At 42.5% G+C, this 20,731-nt stretch overlaps 1 protein-coding gene across 1 annotated transcript in view; it reads left to right on the forward strand.

Annotated features, from left to right (window-relative positions):
- Positions 1-20,731, forward strand: part of CEP170B (centrosomal protein 170B) — a 1,277,870-nt gene that overhangs the window by 1,010,574 nt on the left and 246,565 nt on the right. The window contains exon 13 of the mRNA XM_044074358.1: positions 6,162-6,405. Coding sequence (XP_043930293.1) covers positions 6,162-6,405 — 244 coding nt within the window. The remainder of the gene's footprint in view (positions 1-6,161; positions 6,406-20,731) is intronic.

Consider the following 20,731-nt stretch of genomic DNA (forward strand, 5'->3'; position numbering starts at 1 on the left):
TTTTGTACTTTATTTTGTTTATTTATTTATTTTGTCTTCCCCAACCCCACTTAAAATTGAGACTTTCCTGACAATTCTTCAATAGGGACAAGAGTATGGCAATGGGGCTAGGTCACAAGATACATTGGGGGAGCCTGGCAATGGGGCTAGGTCACAAGAAACAGTGGGGGAGCCTGGCAATGGGGCTAGGTCACAAGAAACAGTGGGGGGGCCTGGCAATGGGACTAGGTCACAAGATACAATGGGGGAGCCTGGCAATTGGGCTAGGTCACAAGAAACAGTGGGGGAGCCTGGCAGTGGGGCTAGGTCACAAGATACATTGGGGGAGCCTGGCAATGGGGCTAGGTCACAAGTTACATTGGGGGAGCCTGGCAATGGGACTAGGTCACAAGATACAGTGGGCGAGCCTGGCAATGGGGCTAGGTCACAAGATACATTGGGGGAGCCTGGCAATGGGGCTAGGTCACAAGATACATTGGGGGAGCCTGGCAATGGGACTAGGTCACAAGATACATTGGGGGAGCCTGGCAATGGGACTAGGTCACAAGATACAGTGGGGGAGCCTGGCAATGGGGCTAGGTCACAAGAAACAGTGGGGGAGCCTGGCAATGGGGCTAGGTCACAAGATACAGTGGGGGAGGCTGGCAATGGGACTAGGTCACAAGATACAGTGGGGGAGCCTGGCAATTGGGCTAGGTCACAAGAAACAGTGGGGGAGCCTGGCAATGGGGCTAGGTCACAAGATACAGTGGGGGGGCCTGGCAATGGGACTAGGTCACAAGATACAATGGGGGAGCCTGGCAATTGGGCTAGGTCACAAGAAACAGTGGGGGAGCCTGGCAATGGGGCTAGGTCACAAGATACAGTGGGGGAGCCTGTCAATGGGTCTCGGTCACAAGATACAGTGGGGGAGCCTGGCAATTGGGCTAGATCACAAGATACAGTAGAGGAGCCTGGCAATGGGGCTAGGCCACAAGATACATGGGGGGAGCCTGGCAATAGGGCTAGGTTACAAGATACATGGGGGGAGCCTGGCAATGGGGCTAGGTCACAAGTTACATTGGAGGAGCCTGTCAAAGAGGCTAGGTCACAAGATACAGTGGGGAAGCCTGGCAATGGGGCTAGGTCACAAGATACAGTGGGGGAGCCTGGCAATGGGGCTAGGTCACAAGATACATTGGGGGAGCCTGGAAATGGGGCTAGGTCACAAGATACATTGGAGGAGCCTGGCAATGGAGCTAGGTCACAAGATACATTGGGGGAGCCTGGAAATGGGGCTAGGTCACAAGATACAGTGGGAGAGCCTGGCAATAGGACTAGGTCACAAGATACAGTGGGGGAGCCTGGCAATTGGGCTAGGTCACAAGAAGCAGTGGGGGAGCCTAGCAATGGGGCTAGGTCACAAGATACAGTGGGGGAGCCTGGCAATGAGACTAGGTCACAAGATACAGTGGGGGAGCCTGGCAATTGGGTTAGGTCACAAGAAACAGTGGGGGAGCCTGGCAATGGGACTAGGTCACAAGATACAGTGGGGGAGCCTGGCAATGGGGCTAGGTCACAAGATACAGTGGGGGAGCCTGGCAATGGGGCTAGGTCACAAGATACAGTGGGGGAGCCTGGCAATTGAGCTAGATCACATGATACAGTAGGGGAGCCTGGCAATGGGGCTAGGTCACAAGATACATTGGGCAATGGGGCTAGGTCACAAGATACATTGGGGGAGCCTGGCAAAGAGACTAGGTCACAATATACAGTGGGGGAGCCTGGCAATGGGGCTAGGTCACAAGATACAGTAGGGGAGCCTGGCAATGGGGCTAGGTCACAAGATACAGTGGGGGAGCCTGGCATTGGGGCTAGGTCACAAGAAACAGTGGGGGAGCCTGGTAATGAGACTAGGTCGCAAGATACAGTGGGGGAGCCTGGCAATTGGGTTAGGTCACAAGAAACAGTGGGGGAGCCTGGCAATGAGACTAGGTCACAAGATACAGTGGGGGAGCCTGGCAATTGGGTTAGGTCACAAGAAACAGTGGGGGAGCCTGGCAATGGGGCTAGGTCACAAGATACAGTGGGGGAGCCTGGCAATGGGGCTAGGTCACAAGATACAGTGGGGGAGCCTGGCAATGGGGCTAGGTCACAAGATACAGTGGGGGGGCCTGCCAATTGAGCTAGATCACATGATACAGTAGGGGAGCCTGGCAATGGGGCTAGGTCACAAGATACATTGGGCAATGGGGCTAGGTCACAAGATACATTGGGGGAGCCTGGCAAAGAGACTAGGTCACAATATACAGTGGGGGAGCCTGGCAATGGGGCTAGGTCACAAGATACAGTGGGGGAGCCTGGCAATGCGGCTAGGTCACAAGATACAGTGGGGGAGCCTGGCAATGGGGCTAGGTCACAAGATACATTGGGCAATGGGGCTAGGTCACAAGGGATAGATTTATCACTCAGAGACTCCCTATGCTGTGGAATAAAATCCCGGTCCATGTGAGGCAGAGCACCTCGCTGACTCTGTTCAAGAGAAATCTAGACCTGTGGATGGGAGATCGTAGGTTTACCCCGGGAATCATCTCTGTGTCACTGCTGGACAGAGGCACAACAAACTAATGGGCACAGTATTTTTTCATATAAGGGGTGGCGTAAGCCACAAAAATTTGGGCTAGGCTTATAAATGCCTTAGGGCAGATAGCCTAGTATAAACCTATGAACCTATGAACCTATGAGCCTGGCAATGGGGCTAGGTCACAAGAAACAGTGGGGGAGCCTGGTAATGAGACTAGGTCGCAAGATACAGTGGGGGAGCCTGGCAATTGGGTTAGGTCACAAGAAACAGTGGGGGAGCCTGGCAATGAGACTAGGTCACAAGATACAGTGGGGGAGCCTGGCAATTGGGTTAGGTCACAAGAAACAGTGGGGGAGCCTGGCAATGGGGCTAGGTCACAAGATACTGTGGGGGAGCCTGGCAATGGGGCTAGGTCACAAGATACAGTGGGTGAGCCTGGCAATGGGGCTAGGTCACAAGATACAGTGGGGGAGCCTGCCAATTGAGCTAGATCACATGATACAGTAGGGGAGCTTGGCAATGGGGCTAGGTCACAAGATACATTGGGCAATGGGGCTAGGTCACAAGATACATTGGGGGAGCCTGGCAAAGAGACTAGGTCACAATATACAGTGGGGGAGCCTGGCAATGGGGCTAGGTCACAAGATACAGTGGGGGAGCCTGGCAATGGGGATAGGTCACAAGATACAGTGGGGGAGCCTGGCAATGGGGCTAGGTCACAAGAAACAGTGGGGGAGCCTGGTAATGGGGCTAGGTCACAAGAAACAGTGGGGGAGCCTGGCAATGGGGCTAGGTCACAAGATACAGTGGGGGAGCCTGGCAATGGGGCTAGGTCACAAGAAACAGTGGGGGAGCCTGGTAATGGGGCTAGGTCACAAGAAACAGTGTGGGAGCCTGGCAATGGGACTAGGTCAAAAGAAACAGTGGGGGAGTCTGGCAATGTGGCTAGGTCACAAGATGCAGTGAGGGAGCCTGGCAATGAGGCTAGCATAAGCCACAAGATACAGTGGGGGAACTTGTCAGTGGGGCTAGGTAACATGATCCAGTGGGAGAGCCTGTTCATGTATTTCGCTTTTCCTACAGTCCCTTAACCACACTGACTTAGCATGCAGTGTAGTTTAGAGAGGCCGTACTCTTTTGGGACACACTTCTCCCAACCTCATATGTGAAACAGCTTGGACCCAGTGGTTGAACTAACTACTTCAGGATTAGTTAGAAAAATTGATATATATATAGTAGTGTCTTTCGGCTTTTCCTGGTTAGGGGATCGCCACAGCGGAACTCCGGTCTGTTAATGAATGGCAGTGGATTTTTATGGTGCCAAGTTGCCAGCCTGACCCCCAACCTTCAAAGAAGGCACACCCATTCACGCGCACACCTACCTGCATGTCTTTAGACGTCACTCGACCGTGGGGAGGACATGCAGACTCCACACAGAAGGCACTCCAGCCGAGAATCGAATGGGAGAACCTCTTGCTGTGAGGCGACAACGCTAACTGCTGTATATATATATATATATATATATATATATATATATATATATATATATATATATATATATATATATATATATATATATATATATATATATATATATATTATAGTAAAAATGTTGTTTGTTTCACTAAGGACTAAATAATACAAGCAAGTTTAAACAGTTTTATGTCAAGGTTGAGACTGTTCACTTCCAGCCCCACACTCATGGACATATATGTTCATAACATTAAATAAATAACAAGATTTAATTATTGAAACTATTTTACCTTTTGATAGCTGGGCTCCTAGTGCAATATTAAAAAAATACATATATGTTTTTTCATAGAGTACATTTTCCTAGAGTACATTAATGCTGAGTTCTTAAAGTGTTTTGCTAACTAACAGATACTGCTGCATTTATTTAAATACTAACTCTATGTATTTTGTAATCTAATAAAGAAATAATGAATTCAGTACTTAGTTTTCAGTACCCCTACTAAGAACTAACAGTTGATTGACAAGGTGTTTCTTTCTATAACTCCAGAGTTTATAATTTGGGACTGGAGATTGGTTTAAACCTGTATCTGTTGATTACTTATGGATGGACTTTTATAATCTGACTTTAATGCAAATCTTGTATGTCAAATCAGAAACTGAAGTACTTTGCTGAAGTTACATCAGCCAACAGCAGTCTAAAAATTACAGTGGAAAGTGTTTGACTGTGAAAAGGAAACGTGAAACATACAAATTCTGTCTGTATTTAGAGTTAATTTTGAAAACACACAAGCATCTTTACTCACAACTGGTAATATGCATTGGAGTTTGATTAAATGTGAAATATTATTGATTTTAACAGAAAATTAGCAATTTATTGTTATTATCCCTGTATCATCTGTAATACGTACCAGGTTTTAATTTGCTTCTTTAAACTGCATGCATTACAAAGTAAAGTAAACTTGTAACTATTATAACAAGGCTCAATCGATATACAGAGTTATAATACACACCCATGAGCCTGTCATTGGGAAGAAGACTGCTGTAATACATCACTGTAATTTTAAATATTATTGTTATTATTATTATTATATAACATTGTGTTTACTCCATGAAGAATTTGATAAATGAAAGCTCACAAGAGACACTAAGGTGCAATTTGTCTTAGCTGTAAAGATAAGGGCAATGCTTAACGTGTGTTAAAAATATGTGAAAGTGAGTTTGCATTTTGGATCTAGTTGCTTAAGTGAAGACTGAACCAGGGTAAGAGCAATCCAGTTAATATAAAACTCCCTTTGCAAACAATACTTTGTGCCAACCCATGGGCATGCAGAGAATTTAGAAACTTGCCAACTGATTACATATCTTGCATAGGAAAGCAGTGGGAGGTGGCATGCAGGTAGGCAGCTGTACCTGTGGAAAAGCCTAACATGCTTAAGCTTGTAGGCTAAATAGGTGACTCTCAAGTACCTTTCCTTGGTTTCATCTAACATTACGGTGAATGGAGTGACACTTGGAGTAACAGTAAATTTTTATGAAGAAATAGGGGCACAGGTGTTGCCTCATTTTTGCATCTTTCTGTACTAAGGTTTTAACTGAATAAGTAGTCCGTAAACTTTGAACATTGAATGAGTTCTGTAAGTACATTTTGATGATTTGCTGATAGTCATTGGCTCGTTTTAGAAAATTAAACCACCCCTCACCACATGCCCACACACCACAATTAAGATCTCGATCTGCGCATTATTCTTTTACCATTTATTTGGAGTCAGATAAGTTTATTTTTAATCAAACCCTATTAAAAACAGCAAAGAGAGAAAACAGACTCCAGAAAAATTCCATAATCCTGTATATTATTTTAGTTTGCCGTTTTGATGAAAACAGGAGGCTAGGAATTTGGCTTAAAGGTAACACAGTGAATTATGGCATTTCAGAATGCAATTACCATTTTGTGAGTAAGTTTGCTAGAGTATGTTTGCCATTACTAATAAGTCAGCAGTACTTCATTTTCCAGGTCTACAGAATCAGGAGCTTTGTTTCTTATCTTACCTCTGGGTTGTTGGCTCACCTTTTATCCTCACCTTCTCCATCTTCTTTCTTTGTCTGTAAAACCAATTCATTTTACAAGGCTCAAGACGACGCCAGCAGGGTTCAGATTACACTTCTACTTCTGAGGAGGAATACGGCTCAAATCACAGTTCCCCTAAACACAAACACTCCCATACTTCAACAGTCACACAGACGTCTCGGACGCAGCCATCTGGATATGGAAGAAAGAAGCAGAGCCAAAGGGAAGCCGAAGAGGATGATGATGAAGCATACCCCTACCAGAACTGGATATCACAGACTGCAGAAATAGCCGAGATAGCAAGGTAAGCATCAACAACATGATTTTTAATTGAATCTCCTTTGCAATGTAAATCAGAAATGTAGAACAAAAATTCTATGTACACGTGCAGCTTCAGGGAAGGAGAATGTTAGCTGTGATTTATATGAATACTGGGTCTGCGGTTTGTGTTCTTAATGAGTATCTGTGTACCGGGTTAAAAAAAAAAAAAGAAATATGGAGAGAGAAAAGTTCACAAAAGGTATTCCGCACAGGAATCTGCTGTTGTGCTGCTGGGATTGTGGTTACATGTATATATAAAGGAGAGGAAGCGGAACTGAAGCTGGAATAAACATAGCTGTCAAAAGCTCCTGTTTCTCAAATACATGCCCTAGTATTTATTATTTTATTTATTTTATTTTACATTTGTTTACCGAGTTAATCCAACTGGATACATACCCATTTTCAGCAGAGACCCGGGGAGAAAAGCTCCACAGTAAAAACAGGACTTTCACTTACATACAGATAAATTCTTGATAAAATAAAAATAATTAGAGACACAAAATAAACATATCCATTTTTGGTCAGGGACCCGGGGAGAAAAGCTCCACAGTAAAAAATCAAGACTTTGATTTACATAAAGAATAAATTCTTGCTGAATTAAATTTAATTCTTGATAACATGGTAGGAAGAGATGACAATTTAAACATAGCCATAAATTAAATAGTCCAGTGATATATAGGAAAGTGAAATTGGGATACACTAGACGATATTGAGGATTAAGATTATAAGCTCAGAGGAGAAGGATGAAGTTTTTATCCCATAAATCGCTCATAGTAATTATGAGGGGAAGGCAGTCAAGAGGAACTAGAGATCTTATAAACATATTATTTTAGGGATCTAGTGGAAAAAGAGAAGGGAGAGAGGGCAATAGGAAATGGCAAGAGGGTGATTGTGGACTTTTAGGATTAGTCTGGTTTAGTACAAGGACATAGCCAATGAGCTTTTAAGAATAATTTAAGATTACTTTTGAACTGGTTGAGAAAGGTAGTTAGTTTTAGGTTATTAGGAAGGGAATTCCATAGTTTTCCAATGGAATTAGCATAGAGAGCATCACCACCTAAGTTGTTAGATTTGATAGTTTGTACCAGGACACTATTTGAAGATCGGAGGCAGCTAAGATTGGTGTAGGGGGTTAAAACTTTGTTCAGTGAGGGGGTTTTATCTGGTTCCTTAATTATTTTAAATGCTTCAGTAAGTTGGTTAAGTTTGAGAAGATTGGGGAGTTCTAACCAGTCAAGTTTCTTTAGGTTAAGGCAGTGATGAGTACGGTACGGTTCTCCTGTAACGAATTTGGCAATATGGTTATAAGCAATGGAGAGTTTATTAAGCTCAGTTTTGTTGAGGAAGGAAAGTACCGGAGAGGCATACAGTAGGGTGGAGAGGAGGTGTGTACGTGCTATGGTTAGTTTGGTATTGGGAGTTAGAAAGTTCTTAATTCTGTACATGGAACCAAGTTTCTTGTTTACTGTCTTTATAGTTTGACTGATGTGCAAGTCAAATTTGAGCTTGTGATCAATAGTGACGCCTAGTAGTTTGGTGTTGGTAACAGGCTCTATGATGGTGCCGTTAGTGGACTGATCGTGGAAGGTCATATTATTAATGAGTGAAGGGTGTAGCCCTAAGGAAGTGGTTGAGGAGGGGAAAATTAGTAGTAACTTAGTTTTTGTTGGATTCAGGATAAGTTTCCGTTCTGTGAACCATTTTTCAACCGCAGCAAAGCAGTTTTGGGTGGCTACCTGGAGATTATGGAGAGAAACGTCAGAGCAGATTAGTGTGGAGTCATCTGCATATTGAATGCAGGTGGCTTTGGGGATGACTGAATAGAGATCATTTATGAATACGGAGAAAAGAAGGGGACCAAGTATAGAGCCTTGGGGAACACCTATGGTGTTAGGTAGTAAGTGAGATAGCTTGCTTTGCCACTGGACTGCTTGTTGTCTACCAGAAAGGTAAGCATTAAACCAGCTTAGGGCTAAGTTGTCAAGGTGAAGGGTTTCGAGGGTGTGGCGCAATAATTGGTGGTTGACCGTGTCAAAGGCTTTTGACAAGTCCAGAAAGAGAGCAGAAGTAATTAATTTGTTATTATGGTTACAGTTGACTGAGTCAACAAAGGAGAGGAGGGCGGTGGTTGTACTGTGATGGGGGCGAAAGCCATGTTGACTTATGGACAAAAGATTGTTTAGGTTAAGATAGTATAGGAGTTGCTTGTGAACACACCTTTCCATTATTTTTGCTATTGGGGACAATATGGCTATAAGTCTGAAGTTTGAAAGTTCCGTGGAGGAGCCACCCTTGTGAAGTGGGATGACATATGATATTTTCCAAAGAGAGGGGATTGTAGCCTCTGTTATAGTTCTGTTTATCAAGATTGAGATAGGGTAGGCTATAACATCTGATGCTATTTGTAAGTATTCGGCCGGGAGACGATCGGCCGATAGGCTGGATGGTTTAAGTTTCTTCAGGAGGGTTCTGATGTAGGAGGTGGATATTGGTTGAAGGTTAAAGGCGGGTGGAGATTTACCAATAGCATTGGTTATGGAGGAGGAAGAAGAAGGTAACTGACTAGCTAGGGGCTGGATGGTCTCAGTGAAAAAAGAGTTGAACGTATTAGCTATTTAGTAAAAGTGCTCTAACCAGGTTTGAAGTAGTAACAGAAGTGATCAGTAACAGACCTGTGCCTGTTGTTGGCATATGGCTTGAAAATGTGCTTTGGGAACAAAAGTGTTTTAATACTTCTCTTTATGAAGTTTGCCTTTTGATTAGGCACTGGGTGTTCCTTACATTATCCATCACACTGTGACAGCCATTACTGGCTGTGAGTGCAGCTGGTATATCAGAATGTGTTTGGTTTTAATTGATTTCATGTTAAGTATGGTAATGGACTGAAATGCAGGGATCAATTTCAACCATTACCTGGAGAGAATAAAGAAGATTGTGCAGCATTAAATTGCAGAATCCACAACCTCTGCAAAATGTAAAACAACAAAACATAGAAAGTAATACTTTGCAGCAGTAAATAACACAGAGTGCAGTAGGGACTGTGTACAGCGGATGTCGATAAACTCCATTCCATGTGATGCATTGCAGATAGTGCAGGATATGTAAGGTAATGTGGACACTGAAAAGGCATAGCTTTTAGTAATGGAGTGGGAGAACTAGAATGTATCAGATTTAACCAAGTGCAAGAAAAGATTTTTTTCCTGCAAGTTTTTAAAATATATTCATTTTTATGAAGTTAATAGATAATGCCTTGTACGTTCCTGTGATTTGACTGGTAATGGGCATTCCACTTTGATATTAGGTTTGTCAAACTATAAAATGTGATCCTTTTGTCTTTATTAACAGGGAAGTTGTTTCTTAGAGTTTATATTGACCGAGTGTAAACCTGTAAAAGGGTCTAGAAGACTTTACTCTTGTACGGATTGTACAGCCCCAGAAACCAATTTTGCATGTTGGTTATGGGAAGCTTTCCAATTTTTTATGAAACTGTAGTTTTTAAGAGCATTTTAGAATGGTCTCTGATGATTATTATGTTTACATGTACTTCACCTTTAAATGTTGAGGTGACTGTATGTCAGTCCTGTTCCTGTGACCTCAATCCTGTTTTTTTTTTTTTTTTTGGAAGGAGCATTATTTCTAAACATGCAAACATAATAATTGCCATTTACAATCAGCAATGTTAACAGTTTTGCAGAATATCTTTGACTGTTCTCATTTATGTTAATTTGAGGTGATCTCATCTCTTTGTCCCTTGTCCTTCTCTCCATATTTGATCCTAGAGAGCCAATTTCTTCTATATACTTTTGTTTTCCCTTTTCCCTTCTAAGATTTCTTTTTTCTTATATGTACTCAGTGTTTTAGTGCAGCCTTCAATTAATCACATTTTATCAGTTTTCCATAATCCCTTTTTAAATACCAACAATGTCAAATTTACAAGAACCTTGATATGCTCTGGCAACGTTTCTCCACCACATTTACATTAAACACTCTCCCTTTTTTAAACTGACAGCTTCTGCCCATTATCTGAATAAAGACTGTAAATCCATTTTAAATTGCCCTAATTTCATTCCTACCCAAAAAATATGCTCCCAGTCCCCTACAATGTGATCTTTACATCTCCAATATTCCATATTAGCCCCATGGAACATTTTATAGGTTTTCTCCAGGGTATCAAAATATATATATAGATATATATGTATGTATATGGATTCACTTCTGAATGTCGAATTACCAAAACTTTGAATTTTATATGATAGAGACCATATGATTGAAGTTTCGGAATCTCGACATTCCAAAATAAATCCAAAAAAAGAAAAAAAAAAACAACTTTCTCAGCATTTATGCAGGGGGGGGAGTCCCCCTGCACCCCCACATCCCCGCTACTTGAATATACCAACTCTGAGATCGCACTACAGCGATGAAAAGGGAAATCCCCCGTTCCGCACTATATGCAGATCTCTGTTCAGAATATTGAAGTTCTAAACCTTCAATCATATGGTCTCGACCATATGGAATTCGAGGTTTTAGAAATTCGAAATTCTGAAGGGAACCCATGTGTATATATGTGTATATATATATATATATATATATATATATATATATATATATATATATATATAATGTCTAGATTTTGAGGCGTTTTAGGAGCTAGATATCTCTTTCAGTTCACTATCTTCATGTACTGAAGACCTCGTTTTTCTTCCCATTTTATCATCCACTTAATGTTTTCATTACTTTTCTTCTGTTAGTCATTTGTATACTCTACTAACTAATCTGTCTGTGGGTACAGTGCTCATTTATGCTTCAGTTAACAACCATATTACTTCTGGTATTGGAATCCCACTTTGTTCTTAGATTCTCTCGTGCTGTATATAGTTCCCATCACTCTGCAGGTCAAATAATCATTATCTCTAAGTTAATGTTGTTGTGTCATTACTCCCCAACCCTTTATTTCATCCCACACTGTTAGCTGGTCCCAGTAAACAGGTCCCCATTTCATAGACCTCTAATCCTGCTTGTTTGTCTCTAAAATGTATGACCACACAGATGAAGTCTGAGAAATAGTCGTTCTTTGGGGTGGGTACAGCTTGAGAGGTGAAGGCTGAGGGGTTGTTTCTGGATTATTGGAACAGATTAGCATTTGGTTTCTGTTCCATGTAATTTACTTAGGCAATGGAGTAATGAATCTCTTGTTTGATATTTAATCATTCTTAATGCATTGCTTTCCTATTGTTTTTGTACTTTGAAAAATGTGTCTATTTCTTTGATTAATATATAACAAGGGGAAGACTGCGAAAGTGCCCTCTTGACTCAGTTCGCTTACATGTACAAATTAAAATAGTAGTAGTAGCAATAATAATAATAGTAATTACAATATTAATGTGACAGTATACTGCTTTGTCAGAGATGCCATCCCTGCAAGTTCTTAACTGTAATGGAGAGTTTAGAGAGAGTGCAGAGCAGCATTTTAATATATTTGAACCTGTGCTGCAAATGTGATTTTTTTTTAGCCCCAGAACAACCATGTTTCTATTACCCACCTTTCCCTAACCTTAACATGTACAGTAAGCCTCAACATGTGACCCTTTGTTCCTGGCCTCCTTTGGCACATCTTATACATAAACTTCAAAGTGGCACCAAGGTGTGCGTCGAGGTGGCAGATACGCTATAGTTCATTCTTGTAAAAGCAGTGACTTCATTTGAACAAGCATAAAATCAGGCTGACTTTGTCAAAAAAAGGGAACCCAAGGTAGCAACAGCTGGAAAATAAAACAGCAGCTCAATGGAAGCCTCTTGAAATGAAAATAGTAGTTCAATACAGTAGCTGCTGTTGTGGCAAATGTTCAGTAAAAGTGCCAGTGCAAACTTCAGAGTTGGCAGTATTAAAAGCAGCTAACATGCTTTTAGCAGAACTATGTACAACATTTGGTTTAAAGTCTCTCCTCCTGAGTTCTTATACTGGAGAATTACAGCTTTTAGACAGTGCTTGATAATGTAATAGCAAACCAGAAGTCTCTGGCACAGAGCTTGGAACCATTGATATCAAGCCCACTGGCAGGTCTGTGAGCCTTAGACATGCCCTCCATATTGTGGTGGTGAATACAGAGGCAGTGGTGAGTGAGAAATCAGAATGGTTGCAGTGCTAGGGCACACCAGCAAAGATTGACATTGCCTTCCTTCAGCTGTTGAAGCCACTGCAGAGGAGGGGACATGATCCATAACTAGCATATTCCTTACCTATCATGTAAAGTGTTAGGAATCCCAAGCCCAATGTATAGCCAGGCATTCCCTCTCAGGTGTGTGATATCTGATATGTTGTCTCCATGTCGTTAACTTTTGGTTGAGACAACAGGCTGGGTATTCCTCATTTTCTGTCTGCTGGGCAGGCAGTGCTACTTGTTATACATCTGATGCATCTGTGTAAACTGTAAAAAGCTTGGGAAAGTCTGGGACACCAGAACTAGTCCATTACAGAGGCTTTGTCTAGTTCTAAATTCTTTGTCAGCCTCTGGGGTCCACCTGACTCATTCTGGCATCTTGCCTTCAGTCAGATTTGTTAGGGTATAGGCTATGGAAGCAAACTCTGGAGTAAATTTTTGGAAATACACAGAAAGTACTAGGAAAGTCTTTGTCTGCCTTTTTTCCTGAAGAACTGCCCATTCCTTTGTGTTCTTAATTTATCTCTCTTTCTCTGCCTCTTTGTCTTATTTAATCCCATCCAATTATGTATTCAAAATACCTAACCTCAGTCATGCCAACTTTACATTTTGGAGAACAGCACTGAGCCTGACCTGTTTCAAGGAGTCCAAAACTGGCTGAATTTTAGGAAGATGAGAGCCCCTGTCCTCTGAGTGAAGCCACTGAAAAAGACTGATTGTGTCCGAGTATGTGGTCCAGTGTTTGAAATGTGGGTGGTTTACCATGAAAGACAGTCTATTGAAATAGGCCATCTACAATAGAGAATACAGTATTTTCCTTTAGCCTGCTTGGGTAATGGAATCTGTCAATATCCATTGATTAGGCCCAGGGTAGTACGAAGTCTGGGTTTACCTAGCTGCTCCACAAGCTCATCTAAACAAAGGGCAGCTATCAGACCTGGGGATGTTGTTAATTTTGTGAAAGTAATTACTGAATTAGGCAGTACCGTCTAGTTTTAGCACTAGCACAGTAGGGCTGTGCCATGTGTTTGTAAGCACTTTAACTACTCCTAGTTTTTAATTTTTTTGATCTCCTCTCAGACTAATTGCTTCTGGGCTTTTGGGATTTTGTCATTTTTTAAATTAATTCTGTTCTCTCTGAATGGTTTCTATGTGATGATTAATAAAAGGGATTATGCCCGTTAATTCATGGAAGACTTATTTGTCAAGAGAAATCCCTGGAATTCCTGCTTCTGTGATTTTGAGAGGGTGTATCTACCACCATTTTGGGGAAGGATACTATTACTCTCTCTTGTTCATAGACTGTAACCCCCTGACACTGTGCTCACCTCATTTGCCTCAGTTTTATTTCAGGGGCTTCATTGCATTTGTATGATAAATTTGTTTAGTGTCTTTTTTCCCGGTTGTCTCACCTAATAGCACGTTTATCTGCTTGAGTACTTCATAAGGTCTGTGCCATTTGTCTAGAAATTTATTCTCAGTTGTGGGACCAATATTAAGACCTGTTCTCCCACTTGGAATTCCCTGTCCCGGGCATCTATTTTGTACACAACTTGTGGACTAAAGCTATGCCCTCTCCATGTGCTCTTGCACAATGAGCTTTATTAACAGTATAATGGTCTGCTGGATTCATAAAAGGGGATGTCCTTCAAGGATGCATCTGCAGTCATAACATATGGGTTGTCCTGCCTCAGGCAGCCCTTCGGTCGGCCGGATTCCGAAGTCTGGGTCTGGCCTCGGCTGATGTCGCACTTTCCCTGACGTCAGAGCTTCTGGGGTATAAAGGCATCAGCCAACGCCATTTTCCTCAGTCTTTCTTGCCGCGCGGTGCCCGAAGCAGAAGCTGTTCGCAAGTGCCGGTCGGTCAGATCCAGAGATACTACAGGGTCCCGGGTTCCCACTTCCACTTGTATAAAGCCCATGCTGCAGACCCAGAAACTATTTCTCAGGGCCCAAAAGGTGTAGCAGCTGCCACTGCCAAAAACCCACTACCCTCTGAAAGGGAGTCAAAAGCATTAGAGAGATGGGGAAAAAAGGTTTATACATCTGCTACTCTTTCTGCCAGGGCTTTAAACTGTCAATTCCATATGATACAGTACCAGGAATATTTGTTAGATCAGCTGAATAAAAAGCTTTCTTCTCCTGAACCTTTAGACCATAAGGCCCTTCAGGATTTGGTACACAATTCTCAGCAGGTCAGTAATCATTTCTTAAAATGTGGCTATGATGCACTGGAAGCTTCATTTAGATCAGCTATGACTGGGGCAGTAATTCGAAGACATGCCTGGCTAAAAGAACAATCCTTGCTGGACCATGTCAAGGCTAAACTCCTAGATGCTCCAATGGAGAAACAAAGTTTATTTGGCTCCCCTGCACAGGAGATTCTAAAGAAAGTGGAAGAAAAAGCAAAATCTGTGCAAACAGTTAAGGATTTTCTGCAGGTCCAATCTCCAAGGTTCAGCAGAAACTGGCCTTCAAAGAATTGGTCCTTTCCAGACACCTCCAAAGCACAGAGGGGCAGGAATAGACGCCCAAGAGGCAGAGGTCAATCAAAGGGTGCCTACAGGGGTCGTCAGTGGCAACCTGCCAACCAGAGGAGTACTGCCACAGCTGCAACTACAACCACTTCCACAGGACAGACACAATGACTTGACTCTCATCCCGCCTACAAGGGAACAACTGGAAGCACCCTTGGGCGGAAAGTTGGCTTTATTCTCAAAAAACTGGCATTGCATTACAAAAGACAAATGGACATTGCAAACAATAGACAAAGGATACAGGTTTCATTTCCACACTTTACCAAGAAGGAGCGGAATGCCAAACCTTCCACCAAACCAGAAGCCAGAGGCTTTAAGACAAATCAACAATTTACTTCAGATGAAAGCAATAGAAAGGGTACCATCTATGGAACAAGGCCAAGGATTTTACTCCAGACTATTCCTTGTACCAAGAAAAGAAACCCAATGGAGGCCTATTCTCGACTTGTCCACACTAAACACATATCTCATTGTGCCAAAATTCAAAATGCTGACCCTACAGCAACTTCTTCCCATGTTGGGCAAGGAGTCTTGGCTGGTGACTCTAGATCTCAAGGAGGCATACCTGCACGTCCCTATATGACCAGATTGCAGAAGACACCTCAGATTTCTTGCAGGATCAGAGCATTATCAATTCTCAGCATTGCCCTTTGGCTTATCTACTGCCCAGAGTATTCACGAAATGCCTGGCATCAGTAATTGCACATTGCAGGCTTCAGGGAATTCAAATCTACCCATACCTGGACGACTGCCTAATACAAGTGGAGAACAAGACAAGACTAATAAAGGATTTGGCCTATGTCATACACCTGTTACAGGCCTTGGGATACACAGTCAACATCCAGAAGTCAAGACTAGTGCCATCCCAAAGGATAACATTTTTGGGTGCGGATCTGGACACAATAACTCAGATGGCTTTTCTCACAGAAGAAAAACAAAAGCAACTCCCAGTCTACTTCATGGCTTTGACAAGACAAACTCAGCTCACTGCAAGGAAAGTCCTGCAGGCCCTGGGTTACATGGCATCTTGCATAATCTTGATCCCACATGCCAGGCTGCATATGAGGAAATTACAATGGTACCTAAGGAATGTATGGTCTCAACTCAGGCACAGTCTAGAAACCATGATTCCAATCATTCCATGCCTGAAAAAGGAATTCCTGTGGTGGGCTCAGGCCTGCCAGTCCAACAGAGAGTTGCCTTTCAACAAACCACAACCAAGGCAGACCATCACCACGGACGCCTCAGACCTAGGATGGGGAGCACACATGGAAGACAAGTGCATCCAAGGCCTATGGACTCCAGACCAGCTGAATTTGCACATAAACCTAAAGGAGATGCTAGCAGTGAAACATGCTATCGAGGCATTCAAATCATTCCTCCAGCAAGGACATCTGCTGATAAGGACAGACAATACCACAGTCATGTGGTACATAAACAAACAGGGAGGCACGCATTCCTACCCTCTATGCCGGATGGCAATGGATCTGTGGAACCTAGCCCTGAATCTCAACATCCAACTGCAAGCCAAATTCGTACCAGGAAAAGAGAATTCACTAGCAGACAGCTTAAGCAGAACTACCACGGATGCTCACGAATGGATGCTGCATCCAGATATCTTCAAAATCATAACAAACAAATGGGGAATGCCAGAGATAGACCTGTTTGCCTCCCCACTCAACCACCAACCGAGGAAATTCTGCTCAAGAGTATACCACCCACAAGCCTGGAAGGTGGACTCCCTCTCTTTCAACTGGAATGCCCTAACAGTGTATGCTTTTCCACCACTCCCATTGATGTACAGAGTTCTACTGAAGATCAGAGAGGAACAGCCAAAGGTGATACTGATAGCTCCAGACTGGCCAAGGCAGCACTGGTATCTGCTACTGAGAAGCATGTCTCGGATGAACTCATGGCCTCTACCCCTATGGCCTCTACTTCTAACGCAGAACAACTTCAAGACCCTGCATCCAAACTTGAAAACACTGCAGCTGACTGCCTGGAAAATTGCCTAAAACAAAACCAAATTGTCTTATCTCAGAGGGTCAAGGACATTATCCTGGAGGCTCGCAGACCCTCCACAAGAAAGACATACTCAGCTAAATGGAAGAGATTCCTAATTTGGAGCGCATCAAAGGGTACAAATGTCACACTGGCAAACCTAGCACACATCCTAGAGTACTTAGCAGAACTGTTCCACAATGGCCTGTCCTATTCCTCCATTAAGATTCATGCTTCAGCAATTTCAGCAGAATACAACATGGATCCTCCTATCTTCTCTCACCCTCTCCTCAGACAATTTTTAAGAGGGATCAAAAATGTAAAACCTCCAAGGAAACCCCCTCTGCCTGCATGGGATCTCAATTTTGTACTGGAAAAATTAACACTACCCCCTTTTGAACCAGCAGCATCAGCAGACTTACAGTTCTTATCTTGGAAAACTGCTTTCCTTCTAGCAATCACTTCAGCAAGAAGAGTATCCGAGTTACAGACACTAATGGCAGTGCAGCCTTTCCTTATTTTTCACCAGGATAGAGTGTCTCTGAGAACCAATCCTACTTTCATGCCAAAGGTGGTATCCAGGGTATCCTTGAACCAAGCTATTCATTTGCCTACGTTCTTCCCTAACCCACAGAACAGGGGGGGAAAAACTACTGCACATCTTGGATGTACACAGACAACTACGCTACTATCTGGACAGAACTAAAACCAGCAGAAAAACTGACCAACTTCTGGTAGCATATGCAACTGGAGTGCAAGGAAAAGCAATTTCCAAACAGACAATTTCTAAATGGATAGGAAATTGCATTTATTTCTGCTACTCTTTTCATGGAAAGACAGCTCCTGAAAATATCAGGCCTCACTCCACAAGAGCCACAGCCACCACTACAGCTTTCCTACGAGGGGTGGCTACCAAGGACATTTTAGAAGCTGCTACTTGGAGCTCCGTGCATACATTTGCCAAGCATTACAATCTACCTTTATACTCCAGATCCCGAGCAGGTTTTGCAACTGCAGTTTTACAGGGGATCTTAACTACACCATCCTTATCTTAGTACCTCCTCCCCCAGTTTGGCTATGGTATTCTACCCATATGTTATGACTGCAGATGCATCCTTGAAGGACATAGTACAGTTTTGTACCTACCATAAATGTAGATGTCCGATAGGTATGCATCTGCAGTCAGGATTACCCACCCTCCTTCCCCTCTGTGGTATTCCTAGCCGATAGGTATGCATCTGCAGTCAGGATTACCCACCCTCCTTCCCCTCTGTGGTATTCCTAGGGTGCTTACCCCTCTTTCAGCTAGCTGGGGGAATCTATTATGGTGTATTTGTTTGTATGTATATCTGTATATATATATATATTGTTTTCTACTGTTTGGAATTTTCAACTTTTATCCAAATTTAGCCTTCCTAGAGGGCACTTGGCATCTGGGGCAAGAAACACTGAGGAAAATGGCGTCGGCTGATGCCTTTATACCCCAGAAGCTCTGATGTCGGGGAAAGTGCGACATCAGCCGAGGCCAGACCCAGACTTTGGAATCCGGACGACCGAAGGGCTGCCTGAGGCAGGACAACCCATATGTTATGACTGCAGATGCATACCTATCGGGCATCTACATTTATGGTAGGTACAAAACTGTACTTTTCCTGTCCCTCTGATATTTCTTTTACTAGGCCCAACATCCCTGTAGGGTGCCTACTATATAGCAATTCAAAGGGGCTAAGAGGCTTGGGATACCTTCCATGTGAAGAGCATTAAATAGTTCAGCAGTTAGGGCCATTTTTCCAGCATTTCTTGATATCTTTTCTTGCTATAGACTTTTGGGTTCTGTTGAATTATTCACCAGATAATATGTTTAGGGGTGGTAAATAGAGATTCTCATTTATTTTACCGGGAAGATCTAACAAAGGCACCACGTGATTGTGTAACTATGTAAAGAGGTTCCTTGGACTGTTAAGATGTCTGTTGGTATCACTACCCTGGAAAATAATAGTAACATGTTTTTTGCAGTCGCCTTGGAATTAGCTTTTTTTGTGGGAAATAGCCTCAGTTTACCTAGTAACAAAATCTGATGCTGCTAATACACTTTTATTATTGGACCAAACCAGCTGCTCTGCAGTGTCTATTATGATGCCTTTAAATAATGCCTAGATTATTGGCATTGGATTTAAAGCATTTCGAAATCCAAGGTTCAGGACTGTCTTATGATATTCAGGACTACAGAGTAATTTTCATTCTCTTTCAGCATACCAAGCTAATAAAACACAGGACCCCTTGCTTTAATCTTGACTGTGCCCAAGTGCCCCCAGTAATTGACTTTAGGCCATTTTTTATGACTGCTGGGTACTAGTAAGTGTCATATAATCTTTATTTCTCTGCCACTGTGTTTTGCTACTCTATACAGTGGACCATTCGGTATCCCACAGTATATGTAGGCTAGTGACAGCCCAACAACAGACTGTCCCTTTCTACCCTGAATGCATTCTCCAAAAGTGTCTGGCACACATATAAAGTATCTAAAAAAGTACATTTTTTGATGAGCAAACCAAAAGTCTTTGGTACACAAATCCTTCCGAGTTCCAAATAAGAGACTTTGAATCCCAGCTAGCAGGACTTCCACTGGCTGTAGCAAAGATCCAAATCAAGGCTTCCATCTCAGAGCTATCTGCTGTGACCTCTGTGCATACCTTTACATAATTCTCTAGACTTATCTATACTCTCAAACTAGCAGCTTCTGCCATACTGTGAATTCTCCAGCCTTATAAAGGTACCCATGTACAGCTGTTGGTCACTGTCTGGCTGCAAGCATCTCACTTAAAGGGTACCAGTCCTTATTGCCTGTTTTTGTGCATTCTCTTATAATATACATGCGTTGTCCTACTTCCCAGAAACTTCACTTAATTCTTAAACCTAACACTGATTTATCATACTACCAAACCTATGCCTAAAAAAACATTTTATCATCCACTAGGCATTTCTCAGAGGAGCCATCACATTAATGTTAGTTACTCCCTCTACACACACACACACACACACACACACACACACACACACACACACACACACACACACACACACACGTACATATCAATATCTATATGTACATGTGTGTGTATATATGTGTGTATGTGAGACAGGGTAGAAATAAAAGAAAAAGAGATCTGGTTATATATATACATGTAGTGAAGGTGTAGATCAAATTCTAGTTGTTTATTAGTAGTAACTACAAGTAATTTAATCTGGTTGAAGCTTATTTTAGTGAGTTTTTGAAGGAATAAGCTGTGAGAAACAGTACCAAAGACCTTAGAGAGGTTGAGGAAAACTTGAAGAGACTGGGAGATTTCTGATGTTAATCATATTGATCACTGCTGCAGTAGCATTTGCTTTACTGGTTATATCCTGCATAACATGTAATAACTAGCTAGCCACCTTCCAAAGCTGCAGAACACCTTCCACTCACCCAAACCGTTAGTCAGCTCAAGCTGAGCAGACTAAAAATATGGGTTTGGGAGACAGGGTAGAAATAAAAGAAAAAGAGATCTGGTTAAGAAGTAACAAGAATTATTTAGAGGGGCTGGCAAAGGTTAAAGTATTATAGAGTGAGAGG

This window comes from Protopterus annectens, chromosome 6.part0, assembly GCF_019279795.1.
Source record: "Protopterus annectens isolate FY-2018-M chromosome 6.part0, PAN1.0, whole genome shotgun sequence".
In the NCBI taxonomy this organism is placed as follows: Eukaryota; Metazoa; Chordata; order Ceratodontiformes; family Protopteridae; genus Protopterus; species Protopterus annectens.